General features: G+C 40.4%; 2 protein-coding genes across 4 annotated transcripts in view; both read right to left on the bottom strand.

Annotated features, from left to right (window-relative positions):
- The window catches only part of arhgef15a (Rho guanine nucleotide exchange factor (GEF) 15), a 61,634-nt gene extending 61,250 nt beyond the window's left edge, over nt 1-384 (bottom strand). For 2 of the 3 annotated variants that reach the window (XM_079606259.1, XM_079606261.1), the window contains exon 1: nt 257-384. In XM_079606259.1, coding sequence (XP_079462385.1) covers nt 257-263 — 7 coding nt within the window. In that variant the 5' untranslated portion in view covers nt 264-384. The remainder of the gene's footprint in view (nt 1-256) is intronic. The other variant, XM_079606260.1, reaches the window with a different exon arrangement.
- A 614-nt stretch (nt 385-998) lies between these two features.
- grk1b (G protein-coupled receptor kinase 1 b) lies at nt 999-26,100 on the bottom strand. The gene is made up of 8 exons (XM_079607446.1): nt 25,811-26,100; nt 12,445-13,147; nt 11,273-11,400; nt 10,026-10,183; nt 9,855-9,938; nt 4,095-4,219; nt 3,679-3,880; nt 999-1,958 (listed from the first exon to the last, which is right to left on the bottom strand). The coding sequence occupies exons 2-8, from the start codon at nt 13,141-13,143 to the stop codon at nt 1,675-1,677; spliced, it is 1,680 nt and encodes a 559-aa protein (XP_079463572.1). The 5' UTR covers nt 13,144-13,147; nt 25,811-26,100; the 3' UTR covers nt 999-1,674.
- Nucleotides 26,101-26,431: the final 331 nt, after the last annotated feature.

Raw genomic sequence — 26,431 nt, forward strand, 5'->3', positions numbered from 1 at the left:
CTGCCGTAGGCTACGCGGTGTGTTTGGACAGAATTCGAGACTAGTTGTTTATTAAATTAATAAAAGGCAAAAGAATTACAGGAGTACTGATTCTAAACCTCAAATATGCGTCAAATGATGCAAATATGCGTCATTTCGCAATTGTTTTGTATCGATATTTAGAAAAAATCGCAAAAGTTTTGCGCAAATCTGTAATGAAGCCCGTGTTGTCACTCTTTGTTCAACATCTTTAAGACAAGTAAAGAAGTTTGTTTACCTTTCATTGAGCAATCAGGACTGCCATACACAATATGTCAATACATTTTTATCTCCGCTGGTGTGTTATTCTTGTGAGCAAACTTGCTCTAAGTGTTGTTAATACATGTCACTAATGAAGGTTACTTCTCCTTTCAGATGTTGTCTTTTGGTCTTTCACATGGCCTAAGAGGGAAGTAGGTCACCACACCAAATGGACTGTTGTACATTAGTGAGATACTGTAGATCCAGGACATAATATGATGGAGCTATTTAAAATGTATAATCCAAAATCAATTTATCTAATTTCTACAAGCATTGTGACTTACATGAGGAAGCTTTCTGCTGATGTTTTTACCTGTATATGATGTTGGTGTCCCCTTTTTAATTAACTTAACCAAGACTTCCTTTGCCAACCTGCCTCACAATAAATATGTTTATTGTTCACCATTTTCAAATGCTGCCATATTATATTATATTATATTATATTATATTATATTATATTATATTATACATTCATTCTCCAAAACGCTGATCCTCTTTAGGGTCACGGGAGGGCTGGAGCATATTATATTATATAAATGTTGTTGAGCTGTTCAAAGACAGTTCCTGTGGAAACTGAATACCACAAAAAGTGCACACATTTGACATTTCCATGTCTTCCTTCAGCTTTAAACTAACTGAAAACTCCCAGTTCAACATTTCAGCAAAGCAGCTGATTGTTGAGCATAATAGTTGACCATAAAAGCCCAAGACTCTATTTTCCTACATACAATTAATTTATTGTTATTTTCAAGTTTATAATGACACTGCTATACAACCAAATGTATAATATATTCAAAAAATCTATTCATTGACAAACAGTAAATATGGTATCTTTTGAAATGTCTAGAAAATACATTTTTTTGAACCATAAAAGTAAACAAGTAAAACTTCTCACTTCCTCTATGACACGTAAGCTGATACGTGTTACTTTTTCGCTTCCTTCATTTTACATTTACTAGATTTAATTCCTCTTTTTATGGCAACATCCTCCATGACCAAAAATTCCCTTATGAAACTATAAATATACAAATACAGATAACATTATCGGTAACGTTACCTCATGTACATTACAATAATTTTGCATTTCCACCAGAGCTACATATATAGGGGGGTGGGGGGGGGGAATCAGAATTTTTACAATATGCGAGTAAGTCAAGTCAAGTCATTGTGTTTTACAATATGTGAGTAGACTTGTGGTAATTTACCTACTGTTTAGTAATAGTTTTAAGAATCTCATGTTTCCAAGCATGTACATACAGTAGGTCTACATGTGGAGACCTTTTGAGTTACACAATCATTATTCGATTACATAATTCATGCCTTTGTTGTTCACCATGAATAATTTCCTGTGCTCCCATCAGTTTATTTTTTTCGTTTTGTGTTTTGCTTTCTAGTTTACAGTAGCACACACCCCCCTCCTTTCGCTTCCACATAGTTGGGATCCAGATCATTCGGTAGTTTTCCATTTTGTCCCCAGATGTTAAGCTCCCCATACACGCCTGTCTCGATCATCTCATCCTGCCATGGAATTGGTACGTTCCCAGTTGCAAACTCACCGTAGAATTCATTGTCTTTGTTGTCGATCACAACACCTTTGATAGTGCTGAATGCTCCCACATCATCAATGTCCTTGGCATAGACCATTTTAGGATCCGGAACAAAAGGAGGAGGAAGCATACCTGTGTGAAAGATGGAAAGAAAGGAAAAAAAGGCAATTTTCTTTAAACTGTTTAAATAATAATACCTGAAAAGGGAATTAAAATGGTCCAGTGATGGTATAAGATGGTCATTTGATATTTATCATATGATTTTATGATTACCATATTCATATACCACTATATTTACATATTGGTAATTTAAAGAATACATTGAAAAATAAAACAATTAAAAAACCTTGTTAATACAGGAGTATTTTTTCATAAGTGGTTTATGATGCATATTCTGAGGCCCTGTCCACACGGAGACGCGTTTAGCTGTATACGGACAAATTTTGTGTCGTATTGGCGTTTCGTCCAGACGGATCCGGCGTTTTGAGAGACTGAAACCGCTATTTTTTTAAACCGGGTCCCAAAGTGGATAAATCTGAAAACGACACGCTTGCGTTTTCGTGTGTACAGCCAATCCGTATATTTTGTGAAACGATGATGTCATGTCGACTAGTCGGACACTGCTAGTCACGTAACCGCAACAACACCTGCCGACTGCTTGTATAAAAATATAATATAATGCTGCAGAAGCTACTGAGCCTCTTTTATTACTTTATATATTATTTACTTAAATGTATTTTTATTGTATTTCTTTATATTTTTATTATGCTATGGTGCTGGTCTGTTGTCTGATTAAGATATTTCGTATTTTGTAGGGATATGGGCATTTCAAAGTAAAAAAAATATTCGACGATCACTGGGAATTATTTGATTAGGCTATTAGGCTGTTCAAAAACGCACATGCTCGCCGGCACAACGGCGCTCGCTCAAATTCCACTCCGACATTAGCTACATTTCTCAGTAAGCCTGTTGTAGCCATTAAATAAAATTTATTTAGTTTCATATTTATGTTTAAATAATATGTTATTTTTTATTTCATCTATGTTGATTTATGAAAGTGAACATCATGAGTAATCATAAGATGCGCAATATAGTGGGAGACATCATTTTGACCACAGTTTTGTTTTATATAAAGCTGGTTTGTATAAAGCCTTTCTTTAAAGTGAATTTCGTTTTGTATAAATTGTATCTTAATTTTAATCAAAGTTTCATCAACCAATTGCCTGGATTTAATAAATAAGAAGCAAATATAGTTGACAATATAATCATGACATGGACGCGCCGGCGCAATATAACTTGCATTGCTCGTGAACTGGAACTCATCTCATAAATTAACCGAAACTCAGAAATATATAGAATGCTTGAAATGTCTACTTTTAAACTGTTAAAATGTCTCCTTGCTATATTTGACTCATTCATTACTTTTGCCGGTTCTTTGTGGCAAGCTTTATGAGTCCGATAACTAATTGAATATCGTGATTCGTGACTCATCCCTATTTTGTACCAGGCCATTTATGGTTGTTCATATTGTTTAATAAAGTTCTTGGTAAAAAAGAAAAGAAGCTACTGTGCCTAATATTATTTTATACAGCGCGCAAGGTTTATGCGCATGCTCAAAGTCTTCTTCTCCGTTTTTATTGTATCTATCTGGCAGAATTACAGCGCCACATACTGGTCTGGGATGTATACTACATCGTTTTGTGTCGGTTTCAGTGGTTTCGTGTGTACGCAGTTATTTCTTGAGACGACGCCGTGTTTACGGAATTATTTTTTAGAACGAGGCAAAAAAAACATCGGATAGGGAAAGCTCTGGCTTCGTGTGGATGTGGCCTATAACTCTAATGAACCATACCAGCCTCTAGTCTCCCCCAGTTGAGCTCTTTAAAAAAGGACTGGTTCTTTAGCTCAGCACACTCATTGTTCTTAAAGCCAAGTCTCTTGTCTGGTTCTTTCTCCATCAGTCCTTCACAGAGGTCTTTGAGCTCCTGACTGAAGGTTGGGGGGTATGAGACAGGGTCATTCAGAATGCGGCGTGTCACTTCATTGTTGTCCACCTATGAATCAGAAAAAACAGTGTTAAGTTAAAAAGTGTAAAAACAGTAATAAAAAACAGTGTTCAGTAATTTGAAGTGGTTCACTTCAAATTACTTTCAATTAATTTATCTCACTGATAATCAATGACTTCAGCTTTGTCACTGCAAATTGCTGTCCGTGTGAAGGCCCTTTAACAGAGTGCCAAAGTGTATGCATGAGTGTGTGTACCAGTACCTGCTCTCCACGACACCTGAAAGGTCCCTTGGCAGCAACCATCTCATACAGAGTGACCCCAAGAGTGAAGTAGTCTACAGTGTAGTCGTACTCTTTCTTCTGTAATAGTTCTGGAGCCATGAAACCTGAGGAAGAGAGATACAGTTTCTATTACTTGCAACTCTAACTAGGTCCATCATTGCTTTAGAATCTTTCACTTTCAAGATGAAGCTGTTAGAATACAACTCTTGCTGTTGAAGTACACCTATCAAGTGGACAATGCTCTTTTCGCCCCTCCCTTTGAGCGATCCGGTGACAAGGAAAATGGCCCTAAAGGTATGTCGAGCAAGCAGGTGACCTATCCAGCTCCCAGACAGACGTGACACGTGCGTCTTGTGCCTGGGTCACTCCCATGCCGAGATGGCACTGGATAGTCCAGACTGTCCTCACTGAGAGTTGGGGTCCTGCACACCAGAATCTCTATCTTGCTGGCACTGGCCTTCGCTTCCCCCTCTCACCCAGGCGAGCAGTGGGAAAGAAAGCAGCGGTAGCCACGTTAGAGAGGCTCATTGATGCCCATGTGTTCCCTGGTAACCTGAGCCTAAGTTCTCACATGCTGAGGACAGTCTTTGCCCCTCCGATGGAGCTTGCAAGCTGATCTCATTTGGTGCTTTGGACAATGACACCATGTCCAAGGCCATGAGCCACTTCTTGCCCAGATGTGCCAGAGTTGTCCATCCCACAAGCTCTAGATCATTATCCACCCAGCGATCATCACAGCAACATGACAGACCTGCCACTGCCACTTCCTCAGCCCCTGGGAAAGAGATCAGCCGGTGGTGAGATTGAAGGGAGTTAAGCACTTCGTGGCAAGGGCCACGCCTGCAGCAAACCTCCTGCCATGCTCCTAACAGATGTGGCGTGAGGAGGAAAGTGCTGCCTAGTGTGACCGACAAGCCGAAATTCAAAACGGCTCATCTGAGAGGCTGTTCTTCTGTTTGCCAGCATGTTGCAGGTGACAGTGCAAAGTGTATTAATGTTGTGATGCCTTTAATAAGGAATGCAACAACAAAAAACTCAATATCAGAGCTTGTTTCCTCTCTTCACCCCTCCATCCTCACATGGAATAAGCAAGGCCCCACTCCCTAGCAGCATCTTGCAGAGTGTAAGTCTCATGTCTTTTCAAGCTCACAGTACGAACAGCCCCTCGGCGCCTGCCAGCGGTCTGCTGAGCACAGAGCATATCTTTCCCACTCCAGTTGAAATTGTGACCAATCATGGAAAGTAGGGACACAAGTCGGCAGCACAACTTTCGAGCAAAATGAGAAAGATTCGCTTTTTTGCAGAATCTGTTAGTTGAGATCACGAAGAAGCCTCTCCATGTTTGAGATAGCAGTATTGGCATTTTTAAAAGCGTACATTTTGAGGTTGAAATCGGCTTGTTTTTCTGAGATTCTAGCATGCAGTAAGGCCGTGTCATTGTCTGTGTGTATTTCCATACTGGATAAGCCGGCTTTTGTTTCTTTTGTTAATGCCCCCGCCCTCCAAGGGAACAGCGTGGTAGGGCTGGGCGATATAAAAAATATATTGATATATTTTTAAATGGCATATGGAATTAGACCATATCGCATATATCGATATAGTTCAAATTTGCGCTGTGATCCTTGCTACAAGCAAGCTGTTGACTGCTTTTGAAGCAGTCTGCGTCTCAACATCCTAGTGTACAACGCGATAAATATGCACATTAAATGTTTACGCAGAGGAACAGGACACTGCAGTTCTCAGAAGTTCATTATTTGCATGTGCTTTAAAGCCTTGCCGGTTAAAGGACAAGTTCGGTATTTTACACTTAAAGCCCTGTTTACAGATCGTATCTGATGAAATAGAACTGTTAAGATTAAAGTTTGGACACATGCTGCTGTCCCGAGAATTTTAGGTTTATTTCGCTTCAATTAAAATTTTGGGGAGAACTATCCATTTAATGTTAATAAAACAACAAAACACAGAGGAAATCACACACTGCTCTTGACTGAGAACTTTAATAGTAACTTTAATAAGAATCAATGTATAATTTATACAGTGAAGTCCGTATTTGGCTTTGACTTTTTGACTGAACATTTGCTCTCACTTTGCGGAAAAAATATCAGGATATTTATGTATATCGTATATCGATATTCAGCCTAAATATATCGGGATATGACTTTTGGTCCAAATCGCCCAGCCCTACAGCGTGGCTACTTATAATACAGCGCTCTAGCCGGCTCTATCTGATATCAAAAGAGTTGCCTATACAGTTTTAATGGTAGATGCTAAGAGACATTTATTTATATATTACCTGTTTGCAAACTTTTTTCTTTTTGCTTTGATGGCACATTTTCCTGACCTTTTTGAAGAGAACAAAATCTTCACTTTCTGGTAAACTGGTGCTAAATATCACTAAGAAAAGTTGGAGAAGCCACTGTATATAATACTTTTTGTATATAATAAATGACTTGCGCCTCAGAGCACATAGACAAAACACAATAAACGTGGTCATGTTATCTTGCTTTCGGAGACGAATGCCTGCTGTTTGTGAACACAGTCGTGAAAGACAGTTCTGGGAGTAGTTCAACACGTAGCAGGGCAACCCCACTAGCGCTGCATGAATGTGTGCCGTGCACTGCCGGGTGGGTCAAGTTGGGTGGCAAATATGATAGTGAAAGGCTATAGGCATGTGGTTTTGAATGCGGTTTTATCCCTTGTTTGACTGAGTGGAATGAATTTGTATTCTGAATTACTTGGGACGATTGGTTAATCATGACCCATTCTCAGGATGTGCTGGCTGATTTCTTTGTTCAAGCCAGAGAGGTCTTTGAATCTGAAGAATTTTCAGAAGGTGTTGGTGGTGATGGCAGCTGCTGAGACCATTTTTCTCTTGATCTTGCTGTATATGAGATCACTTCAGCTTTGGCTAAAAGCCCCTGTGCTTCGCAGGGCGTGGTGGATTGGCCAGACGCATGTCTTCGTGGCTTGCAACTGCATGAATGCGCTGGCTCCTTGGCAGTCCATGATCCCGGCCACCTGAACTGCAACGCGGACCTACTGTCCAGGGAAGGTATAGACATGGAGAGTAACGGCTACATCCCCAGACAGTCCAGCTGATTTCGAGTCTGTTCGGGGAGGCAGAAGTCAACTTGTTTCCCTGATCCTGTCATTTTGTCATTTCTGCAGGACCGACTGGACAGTGGGCACACATAGTGTGCATGGCTGCTATCATGGCAGATCTTTAAAAGCCAGGTGTGATCCAGAAGACCTTGGGTGGTACATTTGAACCATGCACTCCTCTTTATTTATTTATTTATTTATTTATTTTTGACTATATCAATTTAAAGGGGTGGTTGATTATGTTTTAATTTTTCTAACTTTAGTTAGTGTGTAATGGTGCTGTTTGAGCATAAACAACGTCTGCAAAAGTTACAACGCTCAAAGTTCAAAACAAAGATATTTGCTTTTAAAGAAATAGTTTTTTAAGGACTTCAACAAACGGCTAGTAGGGACTACACAACATTCCTCCCGGGTTAGTGACATTACTAACCCTTCAATTTACATAAACCCCGCCCCCGGGAACACGCAGTCCATGTTGAGAAGAGGAAGAGTTTTTGTAGTAGGCCTAGAGCACATTTGTGAGTCTGCTCAAGCTGTCACATTCGTCTTTTCACATGCAATACGTGGCACAAATGCAGTAGCATGCCACTCTGTAGGCATCTTACAACAGTTCCCACACAAGCGATTTTATAGATTATCATGACAGAATATGCTAATTCAAGATAGTTAACTCTACATCAGCAACATAAATTCATCAACTAACCATTCAGAAGCGTCCTGTTGCAATCTACATGTTGTCACATCTTCTTGAGTCTCTCATCTGTCTGACTCCAGTTTAAACATAAAAGGCAGAACAGTTTCTGACATTGTAGTGCTTGTCTGCATGAGGTAATCGAGGCTGCTAAGATCTTGAGGCTCCGCCCTCTGTGCCAGGAGCAGCAGCTCATTTGCATTTAAAGGGACACACACGAAATAACGTGTTTTTACTGACCCTCAAAAAGGGACAATTTAAACAGACTGTAAAAAGTCATCTGTGGGGCATTTTGAGCTAAAACTTCACATACAAACTCTGGGGAAAACAGAGACTTAATTTACATATTGTAAAAAGGGGCATTATACCACCCCTTTAAAAACGGCTAACATGAAACTAAATAAATATATAACTATATATTATATTGCAATTGACATACAGCATAAAGCTTAATAAATCTTAAATTTCAACATTTCATTTAATATATATTATTTAATGTTTATATTTCATATATTATGTTTATAATGACTTAAACTTTTCTGATGGATGAAGTTAAGTGAAGAATGTATGTGTATTTTTTTGTTATTAATCTGCATTGTGTTGTGGATAATAATATACTTTTATTAGTTTTAAGAGTTTAAGAAGCATTATTTTTTAATACAGTATTTTTTTCAGCTACACACGTACTGTACACACCACCAGTAGAAAGGTGGTGACAATTCTCGGGTTAGTTTCGAAACACAAATGAAGATATTTAAGAGAAGTCTGAGAGATGTCTGTCCTTCCATTGTCCTTCCATTTGATGCTTCAAAAAGTTCAGAAAGAGATAAAACTAATCCATACTTGACGGTTTAGTCCAAATTCTCAGAAGAAAATTGATAACTTTATTGAATGAACAGATTTAGATCTATCTAAACCAACTTTAGCTGGACAATATCTTTATTGTAGAGCTGCTGTAAAGCCAAAACAATCTCTGTTACTGTAATTTCCTATTATCACTGTAAATCTGTATTATATATTGTTAAAAGCGCTATATAAATTAAGGTGACTTGACAAGAACCAATAAGATTTGTTCTCGCACGTCAAGCAATGACGATTGAGCTTCTGTTTATGCTTGCTGATCAATGTTTAAATGTGAATAAAAGCCTAAATTACATATGTTGGTAAATGGACTGCATTTATATAGCGCTTTAACAGACCCATGGCCACCAAAGCGCGTTACATATTACCTCACATTTACCCATTCATTCATACACCGACGGCGGTGTCAGCCATGGAAGGCGCCATACAGCTCGTCGGGGTTAGGTGTCTTGCTCATGGACACCTCGACACTTGGTCAGGTGGAACCGGGGATAGAACCACCAACCTTTCAGTTTGTAGACAAACTACATGAACCACTGAGCCACTGCTAAACACTGGATTAGTTTGACAATCTCTGAATTTTTTGAAGCGTAAAAGATGTAGTTGCTTTTTATGTAACTTTTTTCTTGACAGAACAACTGTACTGCGTACTTAATTGTACTCAACTTATTTTTTAATAAATGTGACAGTGGGTGTAGGTATAACAGGATATTAGTTTAATAGCATTAAACTGACTTGATTAACTTGACCTCAAAGCCATGATGAACTTGACAGTTTCTGTGACAGGTTCACTTGAACTTGCAATTATACCTAAAAATAACTGATGAGTAAGCTAGAATGTTATAAACACAATTGGTCAGCTCAAAGGTAAACACTGATATAACTATAGTAATTTAAGTGTATGGAGAATCAGATATTAAATTAAGCTGTCATGTTTTCTTTTTTAAACTCAGTAACACTGAACGGGACCTCAAATGTTTGATTTTTTTGCTGTTATGAGGGGTCCCTTCAAACCTTCCACCTCGTTTAAAAAAAAAACTAAATGCACGGGATTTTATTTTAGAGTGTACTGAAAAGTCTTTGACCTGGCGTCCCAGCATATCCCTGTGTTTTGTCTTTTCCTGGCGGTAATTCAACAGCCAACCCCAGATCAGACAGACGCACATGTCCTAACAAAAACAAACAAAACATTCAGATGAGATGAAGCAAAAAGTGGAGAGGCAAGCAGTAAATACGTGTTTCGGTGTATTTCTCACCTGCATCATCCAGTAGGACGTTTTCTGGCTTGAGGTCTCGGTATACAATCCTGTGCTGGTGCAAATGCTCAAGCCCACAGACGATCTGAGCCGTGTAATAACAAGCTCTTGTTTCATTAAAGCCTGGATTCTTCTCATCCACATTATACATATGGAATCTAGAGCAGGAGTAACGGATAGAGTTAAAATGTTTGTCATACAGTGGGTAGTAAAGAAACACAAGAAATTATTTGACATTTTTTAAAAGAATTAGCTTAAATGTGATCAAGCAGGTTTTTTAAACATGGTAACTAGTTTGTTGCTTGTACAAGATGGTCCCAGCAAAAAAAAAGAAAAGAAAAAAGCAACCATCTTATACTGAGGTGATGACTGAAGGTGTACTGTATTGTGGAGGGTGGATCACATAGAGAATTTTTTCCAAAATGTTAAGCGCTTATGTGCACAAAAACTTATGTATAGGAATGGGCAGTATTAACAAAATCACATATTATGAGTAATTTATATCATGGTAATGATATTTAGGGGTGCTAAAATGTAAATGTAAAATGTAAATGTAGGTGGTAAAATACCCCACAGATATTTTTATATAGCATGTTAAAGTTGTCACTTTTTGAGGTGACAACTTTAACATGCTAAAAATATCTGTGGGGTATTTTGTGCTAAAACTTCACACACACACACACACACACACACACACACACACACACACACACACACACACACACACACACACACACACACACACACACACACACACACACACACACACACACACACACACACACACACACACACACACACACACACACACACACACACACATCAGAGATTTATTTTACATCTTGTGAAAAGGGCATTTTACCACCCCTTTAAAAGCAAAATATCTTCCTTTGCTTTGAACTTTGAGCGTTGTTACTTTGCAGATGTTGTTTATGCTCAAACAGCAACATTTCACACTAACTAAAGTTAGAAAAGTGAAAACACTCACCCTCCCCTTTACAATTTAGTTATAATTTATATTACATCCCCTAACATTAACTCTACGCCTAAACACAACCTTTACAGAAAACTTTCTGAATTTTCACATTTTCAAAAAGCATCATTTAGTATGATTTATAAGATGTTTTCCTCATGTGGACCAAAAAAAAAAGTCTCCACAAGGTCAAACTATATTTATTACTATCTTTGTTGCGACAAGGACAAACACACATACACACACAAACATAGATATACTGTATAAGTAAAACCTGAGGTCTCCTCCATTCATGATTGTCATGACCAGGCAGAGGTCTGTTTTGGTCTGGAAAGCATAGGCCAAAGTCACAATGAAACGACTGTGGACTTTAGCCAGTATGCGCTTCTCAATTATAGCACCCTATGGGAAATCAAGAAATGAGAAATGTAACAACAGAAAAGAAAAAAGAGATAAAGAATTGAAAAATGGTGGTAAATGCCACATTTAGTTATATATATTATAAAAGTTCTTTAGGTTCTACTACACAGAGGGTTGTTTTTAAAAGATTTCTAACATGAGGACTGGACCACATTTCCTAAGGCTGATTGAGATGAAGACCGCCTGTACAAGATCTTACATCATCAGCAAACACTAATTGATTCTTCCCAAAGTCATTCCTTCAAAAGGTGCTTGTTAACCACATACTTTGCTTTTCTATGGTATTTCAACTGTTTTTATCAATCTAAAAGCTTCTGTACATGCAACTAGGAAGTTTAGAAATCAAATAATTTATTGGCAAATACTTTTTTCAAGTGTAAAGTCTCGGAAGGGATTTAAATGGGCCAATCATAAGCAAGAAAATTAGTGACAAGAGCGAAATTTCCAAGCAAGAAAGTATAAACAGTTCTTGGATGAGACTATAAATGTTAGTAAAAGGTTAATTCCATTTAGCCTTCTAATACCTTTACAGGCAAGTAGGTTAGCCCATCTTGCTTCCCCTACTGAACTCTAGCTTTCATGGCTTTTCTGGTTTCTGTTTTTGTGTGGTCATTACTGCCAAATTCCAAATGAGTTCTATTCTTTTAACCCTTAAGGATTCCTTTTATTTTTTCTTATCGGTCTTTCTGCATCTCGGTTGCAGCTGAGCTGCTTTGTGGAGTATCAAGCAGAGCCTGCAAGCCTCTTTGCACTGAGCCAATACTCTATGATTAGAGCTTCTTAATGCCATGTTCTCAGGTTAATCTAATCTCATGTCTCTATGTGTCTCTTTCCTTTTTTCCCCAGTTGCTCTCTCACCTATATGTGGTTAAGCAATGAACCGGGGCAAAATTGACAAAAATTATTGCTTCACTTGCACAGTTTTGGGATATGCATACATATAGAGATTTGAAGTCTGCAGTTGGATCAAACCAAGTATGCGTCAAGTATAACTTTATTTACTGATAAAAAAGATCTCTCACTTACGTCATAACCTTTACGTTTCTTCAACCTCTTCTTATTCAGTTTCTTGTTAGCATACATCTTCCCTGTCGCCTTCATTTGGCAAGCATGGACCTCACCAAATCCACCTTTCCCAAGCACTCTGAAATCCATGAACCAATCTTCAGTAACAGGTTGGCTCTCCAGATATTTAAACTGTATGTAGCGTAGAAAGTACATGCTGTCCTTGAAGCCACAGAGTGCTTTAGCTTCTAGGTGGACAAGGAGCTGCTGTTCGCTTTCTTTAAACAGATCTCCTCGAATGTTCTTGTGGTCCTCTTTCACCCTGCTCACAGCTTTGTCCTCCAGAAAGTCGCAGAAGTTCTTGGAGGACGACTCGTAATATTTGTTGACCATGTTCTGTGCTTTCTTACCCCGGTCATTTTCCTGGGCAATGTTGTAGTCTTCAATATCTTTCCACAAATCTACAGGATTTTTGTGAGCAGGTTCACTTTCAAGGTATTGCTGAAAGAGGCGCTTACCGATCGGTTGGCGTACGCACGTACTTTCGAAGGAAGAATCTACTGTAGACTTCATATGTTCACATTGTCTGATGTGAGGAAGGTTGATCTTGGCGCGATATTTTTTGTCACGCATTGTTGCTGCAGCAGCACCGTCTATACTCCCGCGTGCTGACACATAGGCCGAGTTGGCCACAACAGTCTCCAAACCTCCCATATCCATGTTTCTAAGCAAAAGAAAGATAAAGGAAAAATGTTATTTGGGGTTGAGCATCTATCTAAACATCTGACTATCGTGTAATGCTTCTTGCCATTCAGTAATAGCTCTATTGCCTTAAGCCTTATTCTACTATGTATTAAGTATAAGTCAATTGCTGCTTATTGATATATTTTTAATTCGTCTTTTATTTAGCTTTAGCATTTGTTTGAATGTTTCCTGTTTACTTTCAATGTGGCCTCAGGCTTAATATTAGGTAGGGATCAAACACAAACCTAAAGCCAAGGACACACCAAGCCTTGTCTTTATCTGTGTGTTCCGCACTGTTGACTCTAGTCGAACGCTTTGGGGTTTTTTTTGGCCGATTCAGCATGTAGAATCGGCGTCGGGCCGTAGGTGAGAGAGAGAACTCTTATTCGCTGGTTCAGTTTAGGGAATGAGTCAGTGCACAAGAATAAAACAGCGAGCAAAAAAGTCAAGACGGTACAGGCAGAAGACTGTTCTAATTTTACTTCATCTCACAAGAGTGTTTCTGGGCGAATATTTTATTAATAACATGAGCCAAGTAGAATAAAGAAAGTGATCAGCATGATTGATATTCAAAATGGTAAGCACGTGCTGATTTGTTTACGGTTTGTGTATCTGCAGTTATGTGTGTCGGTTTTCCTTTTTACTTTACTTTGGCTTCTAGGTGGACAAGGAGCTGCTGTTCGCTTTCTATAGATATCCTCGAATGTTCTTGTGGTCCTCTTTCACCCTGCTTCACGGTTTGGTGTGTCCCTACCTTAAGATTTACTGACACCCAACTGAACAGATAACCCATGATTATCTGCTAAATGAGGAGTAATAATCTCCCTTTTTACCTACATTACCACAGAAATTCATTGCACTTACAATGGAAGTCTATGGGGCAAATTAACTGTAGAGAGTTCACAAGCAGAAATGTAAAAAAAAAAAAGGGACAAATATACAATATACAATAATTTCTGTTCACTTTGGGTGTTGGTAATCTGTGATAAATTTCCACAGCGATAGTGCTAAATAATGTGCCTTTTATTCAGACTGGCTGAGTTTCTCAGTGACCCTGATACTTTCTCATCCAATTAATGCTCACCTTTAATGTTGTTGTCAACATTACCTTAACTTTACCGCTGTAAATGTTGTGCAAACCTAAGCAGCATGAAGTAGGACTTCAGCTAGGCTTAGGTTACATCTTATTTGCTAAAATACTGTAAATAAGGGTTATGTCATTGATTCTCACCTGCATGGCGTGAAGACAGCGTGTGACCTGACAAGTTGACTCATTTAAACAGGTGTTGAAAATGTTAAAACAATAATCAACTATATTTTAATTTTTTTTAAAAATCAGGATGTGCATTACTTTACAAAGACCTATATATCTAAACGTGTCCTGTTTACTTTACAAATCATTTGACTGCATATTCCATCACAGTTATTACTGTCAAATATTTCCTTTGTACAAATAGCAAAACAATTGCAGATGAATGGGCAAATGAGTAACATTCAGAAAAGGTGTCCTGTGACTTTTTTTTAAACATTGTAAAGATTTACAAATCCAATGTCTTTAGTTGAGATGTATGTTTGAAAAACTATTATTGATAACAATTTTGATGATTCCACAACAGACATTCTACTGACTATAAGTAACTTTGCAAATATGTCAACTTATTCTTCTTAACCCACACCCTAACACCTCACCTTAAAGGAACACTACACTTTTTTTGGAAATAGGCTCATTTTCCAACTCCCCTAAAGTTAAACATTTGAGTTTTACCGTTTTGGAATCCATTCAGCCGATCTCCGGGTCTGGTGGTAGCACTTTTAGCATAGCTTAGCATAGATCATTGAATCTGATTAGAGCGTTAGCAAAAATTACCAAAGAGTGATTTTCTAGGCCAATATGACTAGGAACTACTCTCATTCCTGCGTAATAATCAAGGAACTTTTCTGCCGTACCATGGGTGCAGCAGGCGTAATGATATTACGCAGCGCCTGAAAATAGTCCCCAGCTAGGTAACTTCCAACATGACCGGCACTAAGTTTGTAATATGATTGCGCTTGCTGGTACGGCAGCACCGTTCCTTGATTATTACGCAGGAATGAGAGTCCATCAACTTACATGATGGTAAAGATGATTTCACTGTCTTCAGAATTTTGTTTCCTGGTTCTTGATGGACAACCCACTTTGTCAGATGCCCTTGTATACCTATGTGTCTTGCCACTATTGATCAAACAGCTTTGATCCGTCATTACTACAATTAGCCTGAATAATTTGGGAAAATGTGTAAGCTTGATCTTCATGGACACCACAATGATTTCCCTTGTGTGGTAATATTTTTGTAATTATGTATGGTTTGCAAAAATAAGAACTGCTGCGTCTGTGTAGATGAGAGAAGCAAAGTGTACAGTTGTGCACACGCTAAATTATGGCCAAGTATGCGCCCTTAAAATAGCATCTGAATAACGCGTCACTGACTTTAGACTCGGTTTTCCCTGGTCTGTGGCGGAATTGTTTTCTGAAACTGCAAAATAGCCCCAGGTAACGTTCGCGCCGGAACACGCCTCCTCTTTTCACTTAACCACCCCGGGAGCACAAGTTCTTTCCCTAATTTACCGACGTGCATCTGTGGAGGGAAAAGTCGGGTGCAAAATAGGAATGATACATGCGTCGATGTACAAAGTAATTTGCGCTGGGTGCAAGATAGGGCCCGATATATTAAAGCGTCTTTGGTGTTTCCATGGTTTCTACAAAATATAACCGTAAATCAAGGGTAACGCGGGTATGATGTCATACCACGGTCCTTGTACTGGTTACAAACTGCTTATTTCTCTGGATTTAGACATTCTTGGAAGCATTTGGGATAATGTAAGTACACAAATCAACAAAATATTGTTCTTTTGGTTTTTGGATATTTTGATCCAAAAGTCTCACATAGTGTGCCTTTAATCTTCGGCAGAAGAGAGAAATTAATTTAGCTGCTTCTCTTGTGAGAAGTGAATCACAGTTTTTCCATAGGCTCTTTTGAGATGCGCCTTGCCTGAAATGTAGACGTGAGTAGGCGGCTGCAGTGAGCGGAGTGCAAAAAGTGCAGCCACTACGGACAGTTCTTGTAGTGGATCAGACACCTAATAGATCAAAGGCAGATATCGTGGGATTCACACTCATATGCTGTGTTGCTAATAAAATGGATGTAAATTTAAGTTCTGTTGCTTTTATATGAATATGAATATGATGAGCAAGACTGTAACAAAGGTATGTTGTTATGAGAAGGAGGAGGCAGGAACCGGCGAGCATTCAACGCATTTAATAATCATAAAATAAATAAACACAAAACGAAAGTAAATGCAGCAGCCCCTCACGGACGACTGCTGCACAAAATAAAACATAAACCAAACATAACGTAAAGTCCAGGCCTGGTCCTCTCTCGTCCTTCACTGTCGTTGCTCCTCCTTTTACAGTATGCTTCCGAAGCTCCTCCGTGAGAGATACAAGACCAGTGCAGTGTACAAGTGGCACTCATCATCAATCACGCCACCAGCCTCACAACGTTCTCTCACAGGCCTCAGCCTCATCTTACTTGCCACAAAGACACTCAAAGTACTTGTTGTTTATTTAATTCCATCAAAAGACGCATTTCGCTCATTTTTTAGTTTAACAGACATTTTTTAGATTTTGTTTATAAAAATGACAGCAATCACATAGGGCCTATCTGACAGAGATGGCACTTTCTGAGAGTTTGGGAATATTCACACAATTTATACACATTAAAACATGATATCACGGTTTCAAATTCAAACATTTTAAAAGAGAACAATACATCACCAATAAGCATTAAGCCGTGTCATCAGCAAGTCGTTTCCCATCTTGCTTTTGGCCCTGTTTACACCTGGTATTAAGATTTTGGTCAATCACATCACAAGTGGTTAATTCTAAATACAGGTGTAAATAGGGGTTTAAAACTCTGGATCTCTCACATTTTCTCTATAGTTTATAAGAGATCTCAATCACATTACACACGGTAAATAAATAAAAAGATCTCCCATGTTTCTCGTTTCTACTTTTGGACTCCTTTTTCTCAGAACTTTTTAATGTCTCAGTTGTGTCTACTTTTATTTCTCCTAAGGAATTTGAGGAAAAACATACGAGACACTGTTGATACTACAATGAGATATATATGAGAATTACAACTTTCACAAGTCTCATGAGCTTTGGAAAAGCAACCACTGAGCAATAAATCTTTCCTCTGGGATAGTACAAGGCAAGCGCCATGGAAGACGGATGTGAGGAAAGCATCTGTTGTCACTACTTTCCTGCATGCCAGAGGTGGTCCCATTGGTACACCACATTTGCAGAATTAATTCTTGTCTCCAAAGCCTCAGGGAAACAGAGCAACTGGTTATAACCAAAATATGGGTATACCAATTGTGGACTGCTGATAACCGTCTGCCTATTAGACAGCACTGAAATGGGCGATGGTGTAAAAGCCCTAATTGAATGGCTGATGAGGCTGCTATGAGAAGACCCACTAGTCGTGGAAGCTGAGATGAGGTGGGCTTGCGTCAAACCTGGAACTTCACTATGGCTCCCCATATAGCCTGCCTCCTGCATGCTGTGAGGGAGGCAGTCATCGCTCTGGAGTCTAGATGTAATCCCAGGAAGCATATTTACTGGCACGGAGTGAGGCAGCTTTTCTGTAGGTTTACTTTCAGTCCTAAGGCAGTGACTTGTTCCAGTAGGTGATGAAGTGCAACAAGGATGTGGAAACATGCATCCTTTAGATTCACAGAAGTAAACCACATGCTGGGTTTGATGGCTTCTGGACATCTATGACATGCAGCATGCGGAAAAGAAGGTATTTAGCTTCTGTTCAGGCATCTGGGGTCCAGGATAGGCCTGAAACTTCCATATTTCTTGCAAACGAGAAAGTATTCCAAGGGTTGGATGAGTCACCACAGGACAAGCATTTGGTCTAAAGCGAGCATGGGAGGTCTCCTTTCTTGAGGCAGAGCCAGGTCAAACAGCCTGTAGACTGTCCCTGCCTGTGTTGGAGCTGGGTTATGCGACGAACGGCCATTCGATGTGTGGATGGCCAATAATATTTTACACTGCACTCAAAGTGCTGGGATCGGGACTCCACTGCATGAACTCGGCACCCAAGAGCTTCTTGAGTAGCTGGACCAAAAACTTGTCCAGGAACCAGTGGTAGCTGGAAAAGACTGTTATGTCAAGCTTCTAAGAGTTTAGCATGTGCTAGCCAAGCCTGCCTCCTAGCTTGTGTAATAAACCCAAGAGCCTTTCTGCTAGAGAAAGCAATTAAACCCAAGGCTTGCAAGGAAGCGTCAAGCAACTCTAATGCAGTATTGTCCAGTGGGGTAACCTTCAAAGTAAAATGAAGAGCTAACAATAGATGAGCCATGGAATTTCCTACACGACTTAAGCCTTCAGTGTTGTAAATCCTGACAGATAATCAGTGCATCTACATTTCGTGCTAGGACAGTGAGGATCCTGTCTAAGGGCTTCATCTGGCGATACCACCAGCAAGTTACCAGGGCCTCAGGTATTGCCACTAGAGTACAGTCCAGACAATATGGTCTGGATGAGGGAGCTGACCGAAACGCAGAATAAACAACCTCTGTAAAGTCAGAACAACTTCAAAGAAATCCTCTTGCTGAGAGACTGAACGACGAGATTGGTCCAAATTCTGTTTAGCAAACGCCATTTTGAGTGTATCCTGCCGTGAGAATACCACTGAAGAAGCAGCACCCTGAAGACCTGAGCAGTCGTCACTATGGGAATGTTCAAACTGGGAATGTGAAGGTTTCATCTAAGGGTGGATAATAGTCCTGCTCATCCTTTTTAACTAATAAATCATAGGCAGCAAGACGAGTTGTCTAGTTCCTGTCTGGAAAAACTGGATGCCAGCTCCGCTACCTGATGGGCCAGCGTGACTAAGGAGGGTTTGCATCCTGTTCGAAGGGTTTTCAATGCTTGCTACCCACATGCAGTGCTGTCCCAGCTGGTGGAGCAGAATTTTGAAATTCAGGATCCAATTTAGCAAGTTGATGCCGTCTCACCTCCAAGGACATTAATTTACACTCAGTACATTGATCTATTAAAGCTGCACGTAAATGCACGTAACAACAATTGGATTTAATCCAAAATGAATTTCCGAGACCCAGCTGTAGCGGGGAGCAGTTGCTCATCAAAAAAGCCCTACACACTCGAGTGAGATCTCTTCACGAGAATGACAAAGAGACCGACGTGACGTGAGCGGAATGTATAGTATATGTATAAATATTTGTCAGGGTCACGGGTGACAAATCAATTTGTTCGGGTCACATGACGTCACTGTAGCTTTGCGCCGCCATCTTTACGATCGACGGTCTCAGTAATGCCTGCAATATGTTGTGCAGTTGGCTGCAACAACAGCCGAAAGAGGAACCCCAAACTGGTATTTTATTCTATACCAAAAGAAATAAAGTGAATAAACTGGTCTTCATCAATTTAATTTAATTTGTTATTAAATAAACTTACATTTCGCCGAATTCGCCCCCTCATTTAAGTCCTCGGTTCACCCTTGCTCTTGTATCAGCACAGCAGTTGGCCGAAAGAAAGTGCTCATCACTTCTTTCAGCACAACATGTCTCAGTTCAGTGAATTGTTGAAGATACTCAGTAAACATATACTCCGGGATATTGTTTATTTCCGGAGGAACTGTGTCAGGCATGTCCAAAAGTGAGTAACTTTAGTAACTTGTGGATCAGCCCTGACGCAAGACACGAACTGTTTTGAACGATTCAGTCCAATTTAGTGTACTGGTTCGACCGGTTGACTAAAAGGAACCGGTTCAAAAGAACGATTCGTTCACGAACCTGACATCACTACAAGCTACCAGCTGTTATCACTTAGCTAGCTAACAACTCGCTACCTAGTCAGAGCAAACTACCACCAAAATCACACTTTTTTTTTATTTTATAATAGGCTACCTAAGTTACATTTCCCATGATTAAATATAAATCCTTGGTGGCCAGGTGTCGCACTTTCACATCTTTCACCCATCCAGCCACAGCATATTTATATGCATCGGGTACTCTTGAAAGCCTTCAAGCGATCCCCACTGTATGTATGGGGAGGGGTTATGCACAAGATATATATCATGGAAGGCCAATTGGGGCAGGTAATAATGGACAAAAGAAAATTGGGTGTAACAAATAAGTTAACAAATAAATATATTTTCTCCAGGTATCTCTGTCTCTCTCTCTCTCTCTCTCTCTCTCATTCAAATGGACAGTTTGGGCGGCCATACCGGGCGAGATCGGTCGTAAATATGGTGGCACTCTATTTGTAGTGACGTAGGTGGCATCTATGAATTGGGGATTCTCGATATGACGCACAAGTTGCGACTCCTTCCCTATGTTTGACATTCGCTTGCTGTCTTTAACAGTGAAATAGACGTTCCAAGAAAAAGGAAAAAAAATGGGGAACGTTCTGTGTTTACTGGGTGGTTAGGGCAATATTGGGCTGTTTTTGAGCGTGTGGCTTTCGGGTGAATTCCGCACCGTTGGCTCAGTACCCATTGACTGATACTGCATGTCGAATTGGCGGTGGAGCTCGTTGGTGTCACAATACACTCAGGAACAGGTACGATAAACTCAGGCTTTATTTATACACGAGATGCAAACTCAGGATATATCAGATAATAAAACAAATACTCAGATTAGAATGTCTCTCAGACGATATACAAGGAATCAGTGGCTGCGTTTACACTTGGCATTAACATGCGACCTGAATCTGGATGTTGTCCACATACACATTGAAAAGACAAGTGTAAACGCGCTTCTGAACGGAATGCTATCCGATCAGCGTGTCCAGTTTCGGAGGTAGTCGAGGACGCATTGTGATCGGATCTCAGCGTAATGTAAACGCAATCCAGCCATCGTGTCTGCATTCACAGGTGGACGTCATTTAAATCCCCGCGTGGCTGTCAGAAAATAATGGCCAGACGCAGTTTAGACAATAAATTACATTTATTTGAACCTTACAATGAACGTCAATATTTAAAACAGTTTATTTAGACTTACATGATACTGTGTGTGTCATTTTTCATTTTAATTGTGCAACATTATCTGAACGAGTCGATCGCCTGTACAATCACAGCTGTGAGTCATGAGATCTTAATGAAGAGCGTGCGCTGCTTTGCCAGAGGAATAATAGGAATACACTTTTATTTTTTTTATGTTTTAAATGTTGAATGTTTTTTATTGTTTCAGCATGTTTATTTATCTCCCATTTCTGTTAATATAGGCTAGTCATTGCATGCTATAACCTTAAACCCCGATGATCGATGATGTGACTTAACCATGGTTATTTTTGTATGATCAACTCTGGAAATATTCCTTCATTTAAAAAACGTAATTTGATTTAAGGATGGAGATTGCACAGGAAAGTAAAGTGAGTGAGTGAAAGCAATTGGGACATTGCTTCACTTTTATAATCTTTACTCTTATTGGTGTCGTGCTACAGACCTAATTTAAATATTAAGCAGGAAACAGAAATCCGATCGGTTATCCAGATACAGAGGCTACTTAATATGAACAAATGTAAATGCACTGGGGATATATACAGTGAGGTGATCAGAGCTGATGAAGTGCAGGTGCAGGATAATCAGTGATCAGGGAAAGTGCGTACAGGTGTGGATCCAGGGGAAAGCTGGGAGATGTAGTGCGGGACGAGACTAGGGGAAACCGTGACATTACTCCCCCCTCCCGGAAGGCGCGACCTCGCGCCTAATACGAAATGTGCCCCACGGTGGCATAGATGGAGGCAGGAGCCATGGTGGTAAAAGTTCTGATGTTACTTGGGTGAATGTCGGAAGCGTTGCACACCGGACATGAGCCCACTGCTCAGCCGAAGATCCAAGGCGAGGGAGAGACGACAAAGACCCAGACGACCGCGACCGAACCGCAGTGATGACCACTCAAGTAGACAGGGTGGGTCCAGAAGACAGAGGGCGAGCTGAGATGACCGAAGGCAGTGGTGAAGCCTGAGGGATGGCTGCGCGGGCCGTAGAAGAAGGGGTGGAGGGCCAGAGCGCAGCGGACGGTCCGTAAGTCCGTAACATAGGCGTAGCGAGGACAGACCCAGGTGGAGCAGACTGACAGAGGGAGGCTGGCGAGCTCGAATGGCTGAAGGTCCGCGCTGGAAACGAGGGTGGGACGAGCGTAGGTGAGGGAGTCAGGGAGGCGGGACGAGGAGGAGCGAAGTCTGCCGAGGTTGTAGGTGTAGTGGAGGGCTCCTCCTTCCTAGATGGCGACGGCCTCCCAGCTTACCCGTAAAGGATCCGAACGGCTGGACAGGGTGATGGATCCTGAGGGAACGGTGGGAGACGGAGACGAGTGGAACAGAGGAGGAGGAGGGAGAGGGAAGCTGGGTGGGAATTTTGAGCTCGGTTCTGTGATCAAGATGCTTACGGTCTAAGGCTCAGCTGCTTCGAAGAGATGCGCAGATTCAGTAGGACAGATGAGATAAGTGGACTCAGCTGGGCATTCGAGCTCCGTAGGTTTGGCTGTGCAAACTAGGTGCGTGGGTTCAGCTGGGCAGACGGGATGTGCTGGTTCGGCAAGCCAGACGGGATGAGCTGAATAGATGGGATGTGCTGGTTCGGCTGGGCTGGTGTGGTGATCGGTGGAACCAAAGCGGAAGGGCAGTTCGGAAGGGCGGGTGTGAGGAGTTGGTTTGGTGGATCCGAACTGATACGCTGGCTCGGCAGGGATGAGACGGAGGATGAACTGGGTTGGGTTGACTTGCGGAGAAGGAAGAGGTGCTGGGGATCGTAGGGCTTGTATAAAATCCAAAAGAACGGCGTGGAAAGAGTCTTGCATCGTGTGTGGTCGGATATTCTGTCACAATACACTCAGGAACAGATACGATGAACTCAGGCTTTATTTATACTCGAGATGCAAACTCAGGATATATCAGATAATAAAACAAATACTCAGATTAGAATGTCTCTCAGACGATATACAAAGAATCAGTGACGTGGTGACGATATCCGACCGTGAACTGAAATTAGACTGGGGATATATACAGTGAGCAGCGAGGTGATTAGAGCTGATGAAGTGCAGGTGCAGGATAATCAGTGATCAGGGAAAGTGCGTACAGGTGTGGATCCAGGGGAGAGCTGGGAGATGTAGTCCGGGACAAGACCAGGGGAAACCGTGACAGTTGGTGAGAGTGATCACAGCTGTTCAGATTTGCGGTTATTCTTTTAATAATAACCAAGGGCTGACAATGCCAGTGGCAATTTATCAGACATAAATGAAAATGCTACACAAATCTGTTTGTTATGAGTGAGACTGGTGTAAACAATGGTAAAAGCAAAGCGCTGTTTGAGTTGTATATCCACAGTAGTGATGCTCTTCAAAATGTGACACGCAAAAATAACATTATTTAGAACTACTCAGTGTTGGGGAACTACTTAGTGTACATGTAACCAGTAACGCAGTTACGTAATTTAATTACAGAGTAAATGTAAGTGTAATCAGTTACTGTACAGTTACTGAGAGAAAAAAAAATGTGTAATTAAAAATAGTTTAACCTCGCGCCTAATACGAAATGTGCCCCACGGTGGCATAGATGGAGGCAGGAGCCATGGTGGTAAAAGTTCTGATGTTACTTGGGCGAATGTCGGAAGCGTTGCACACCGGACAGGAGCCCACTGCTCAGCCGAAGATCCAAGGCGAGGGAGAGACGACAAAGACCCAGACGACCGCGTCCGAACCGCAGTGATGACCACTCGAGTAGACAGGGTGGGTCCAGAAGACAGAGGGCGAGCTGAGATGACCGAAGGCAGTGGTGAAGCCTGAGGGATGGCTGCGCGGGCCGTAGAAGAAGGGGTGGAGGGCCGGAGCGCAGCGGACGGTCCGTAAGTCCGTAACATAGGCGTAGCGAGGACAGACCCAGGTGGAGCAGACTGACAGAGGGAGGCTGGCGAGCTCGAATGGCTGAAGGTCCGCGCTGGAAACGAGGGTGGGACGAGCGTAGGTGAGGGAGTCAGGGAGGCGGGACGAGGAGGAGCGAAGTCTGCCGAGGTTGTAGGTGTAGTGGAGGGCTCCTCCTTCCTAGATGGCGACGGCCTCCCAGCTGACCCGTAAAGGATCCGAACGGCTGGACAGGGTGATGGATCCTGAGGGAACGGTGGGAGACGGAGACGAGTGGAACAGAGGAGGAGGAGGGAGAGGGAAGCTGGGTGGGAATTTTAGCGTTGCACACTGTCCGGTGTGCAACGCTTCCGACATTCGCGTAAGTAACATCAGAACTTTTACCACCATGGCTCCTGCCTCCATCTATGCCACCGTGGGGCACATTTCGTATTAGGCGCGAGGTTAAACTATTTTAATTACACATATTTTTTTTTTCTCAGTAACTGTACAGTTACTGAGAGAAAAAAAATGTGTAATTAAAATAGTTACTTATGAAAATGTTAACGATTACAAATTACATTTCCATAGTAACCTTTCCAACACTGGAACTACTACACTGGCAGGAAGAAAAGTTAATATCCTTTTTCAAATTTCACACATGTTTGGGCGTGACTGCATCAATCAAGCTAAACTATTAAACCCTGTTTCCAAACGTATTGTAAGAAAAATGATCACAAACATTTTCTTTACTTTGTGAATTCTAATTGTATCAATAACCACAAAGTAAGATCTGATCGAGTCCCTGATGAATGACAGCAAAAAATGCTATTAAAATGATGATTATTATTATTATTATAAAAACTGTTCTTGACCACTGATCTGAATAATGGCGTATATATTTAAGAAATATTTGCATTTATATACTGTATATACATTTATATAATTTATATTATATATAAATATAAAACATTTTTCTTAAATATTTACATGATTGTGTGTGTTTTTATATATATATATATAAATAATTATACACAGTACACACACATATATTATATAAACACAAACTTTTATTTTGGATGCGATTAATCGCGATTAATCTTTTGACAGCCCTAATTATAATCTAATATTTTTTTTATATTTATCATTAAATCATTACATTTATTGAATTATCAGTTTCTTAATAATTAATACCTGAAAGTTATCTCATATACACATGGGCATAGATAGTGGGATTACTTACAAACTATCCCCTTAAAGAGACTATTTTACAAACACATATCAAAGTAAACTGTTAAAGTAAAGTGTAAATAATTATAAACATTACAAATCATATGGCTAAAATGAAATAAGGTTAAGTTGAAAGTTGATGTTAGCTATTCATTGTTAAAGGCCTTATTTACACATTTTTTAATGACTGACATTTATATTGATATTTTTACTCATACATACAAAAGCTAAAAGACATACTTACTTACACTCTTTGTAAAAAAGAAAAAAAAGAAACGATTTGTCTGTAACCAACAATTTCCACGTGTAAGCAAAAAATATCATGCACCTGTATAGTTTGATTGTGAAATGTCTTCACCAATATTAAAACCAAGGGCTATGCCTTTGCAGCCACACCTGCACAACATACACACAGACACAAAATATTTTCCATCATACTAATAAAGACTATAAAGATTTTACATTTTTTAAAGAAAAAATTATATGTCTTTAAAGTCCCTACCTTTATTTTTGTAGCTCTCCCTTTTGTAGAATCCCTGTGACAAAGAAAACCAGTTGTGGTTTAAAAGCTTCCTGAATCAAATCCAAAGCGTTGGCCCCTCTGTCTCAGAACTCCACAGACCAGGTAAAACCCTCTCTCCTTCAGCAAGCATAGTAAAACTCAGATTGCCCACTGGTACACCTGCCTCCAGATAACGTCATTCAGTGGCTTGCCTCATTTTTTCTCTCCCTCCCCAGTTTCACTCTCGTTCGGATTGCAAAGTGAGGAGAGTGAGGAGGCGCTTACTGTCCATATGAAATCCAAACTGATAGTTCAATTAGCCTGTGTAGATTATGGTTGGTGGATTAGAATGGAAAGAGACTTGTCACAGTCTATTAGTGTAAGTCTGCTGTGGGTCAGATCAGTAATCAAAAGGGCACTGCACAAGCAACAAGCCCCTGCTCAGGATGCATTAAAGGAGAACTCCGGTCAATTTTAACATTGAGCTAATTTTTTTGTAAATTTGGAGTGCCGTCAATACAGAGAACAACAACAAAAATCAGTGTTGCCTACACCGTGTTATCCTCTTTTTAAAATGTGCACCCTGTTGACTTCAATGGGGCAAGTTTTAAACCTGCTTTT

Source organism: Phoxinus phoxinus (assembly GCF_949152265.1).
Source record: "Phoxinus phoxinus genome assembly, chromosome: 3".
NCBI classification, from domain to species: Eukaryota; Metazoa; Chordata; class Actinopteri; order Cypriniformes; family Leuciscidae; genus Phoxinus; species Phoxinus phoxinus.

Excerpts from the sequence above, each read along its gene's own strand:
- grk1b (XM_079607446.1), bottom strand. The coding sequence starts at position 13,143 with ATGGATATGGGAGGTTTGGAGACTGTTGTGGCCAACTCGGCCTATGTG. Across the intron at positions 11,401-12,444 it reads AGAAACGTAAAGGTTATGAC|GGTGCTATAATTGAGAAGCG; the intron begins GTAAGTGAGAGA and ends GATTTCCCATAG. Across the intron at positions 3,881-4,094 it reads TCAGGTGTCGTGGAGAGCAG|GTGGACAACAATGAAGTGAC; the intron begins GTACTGGTACAC and ends TCTGATTCATAG.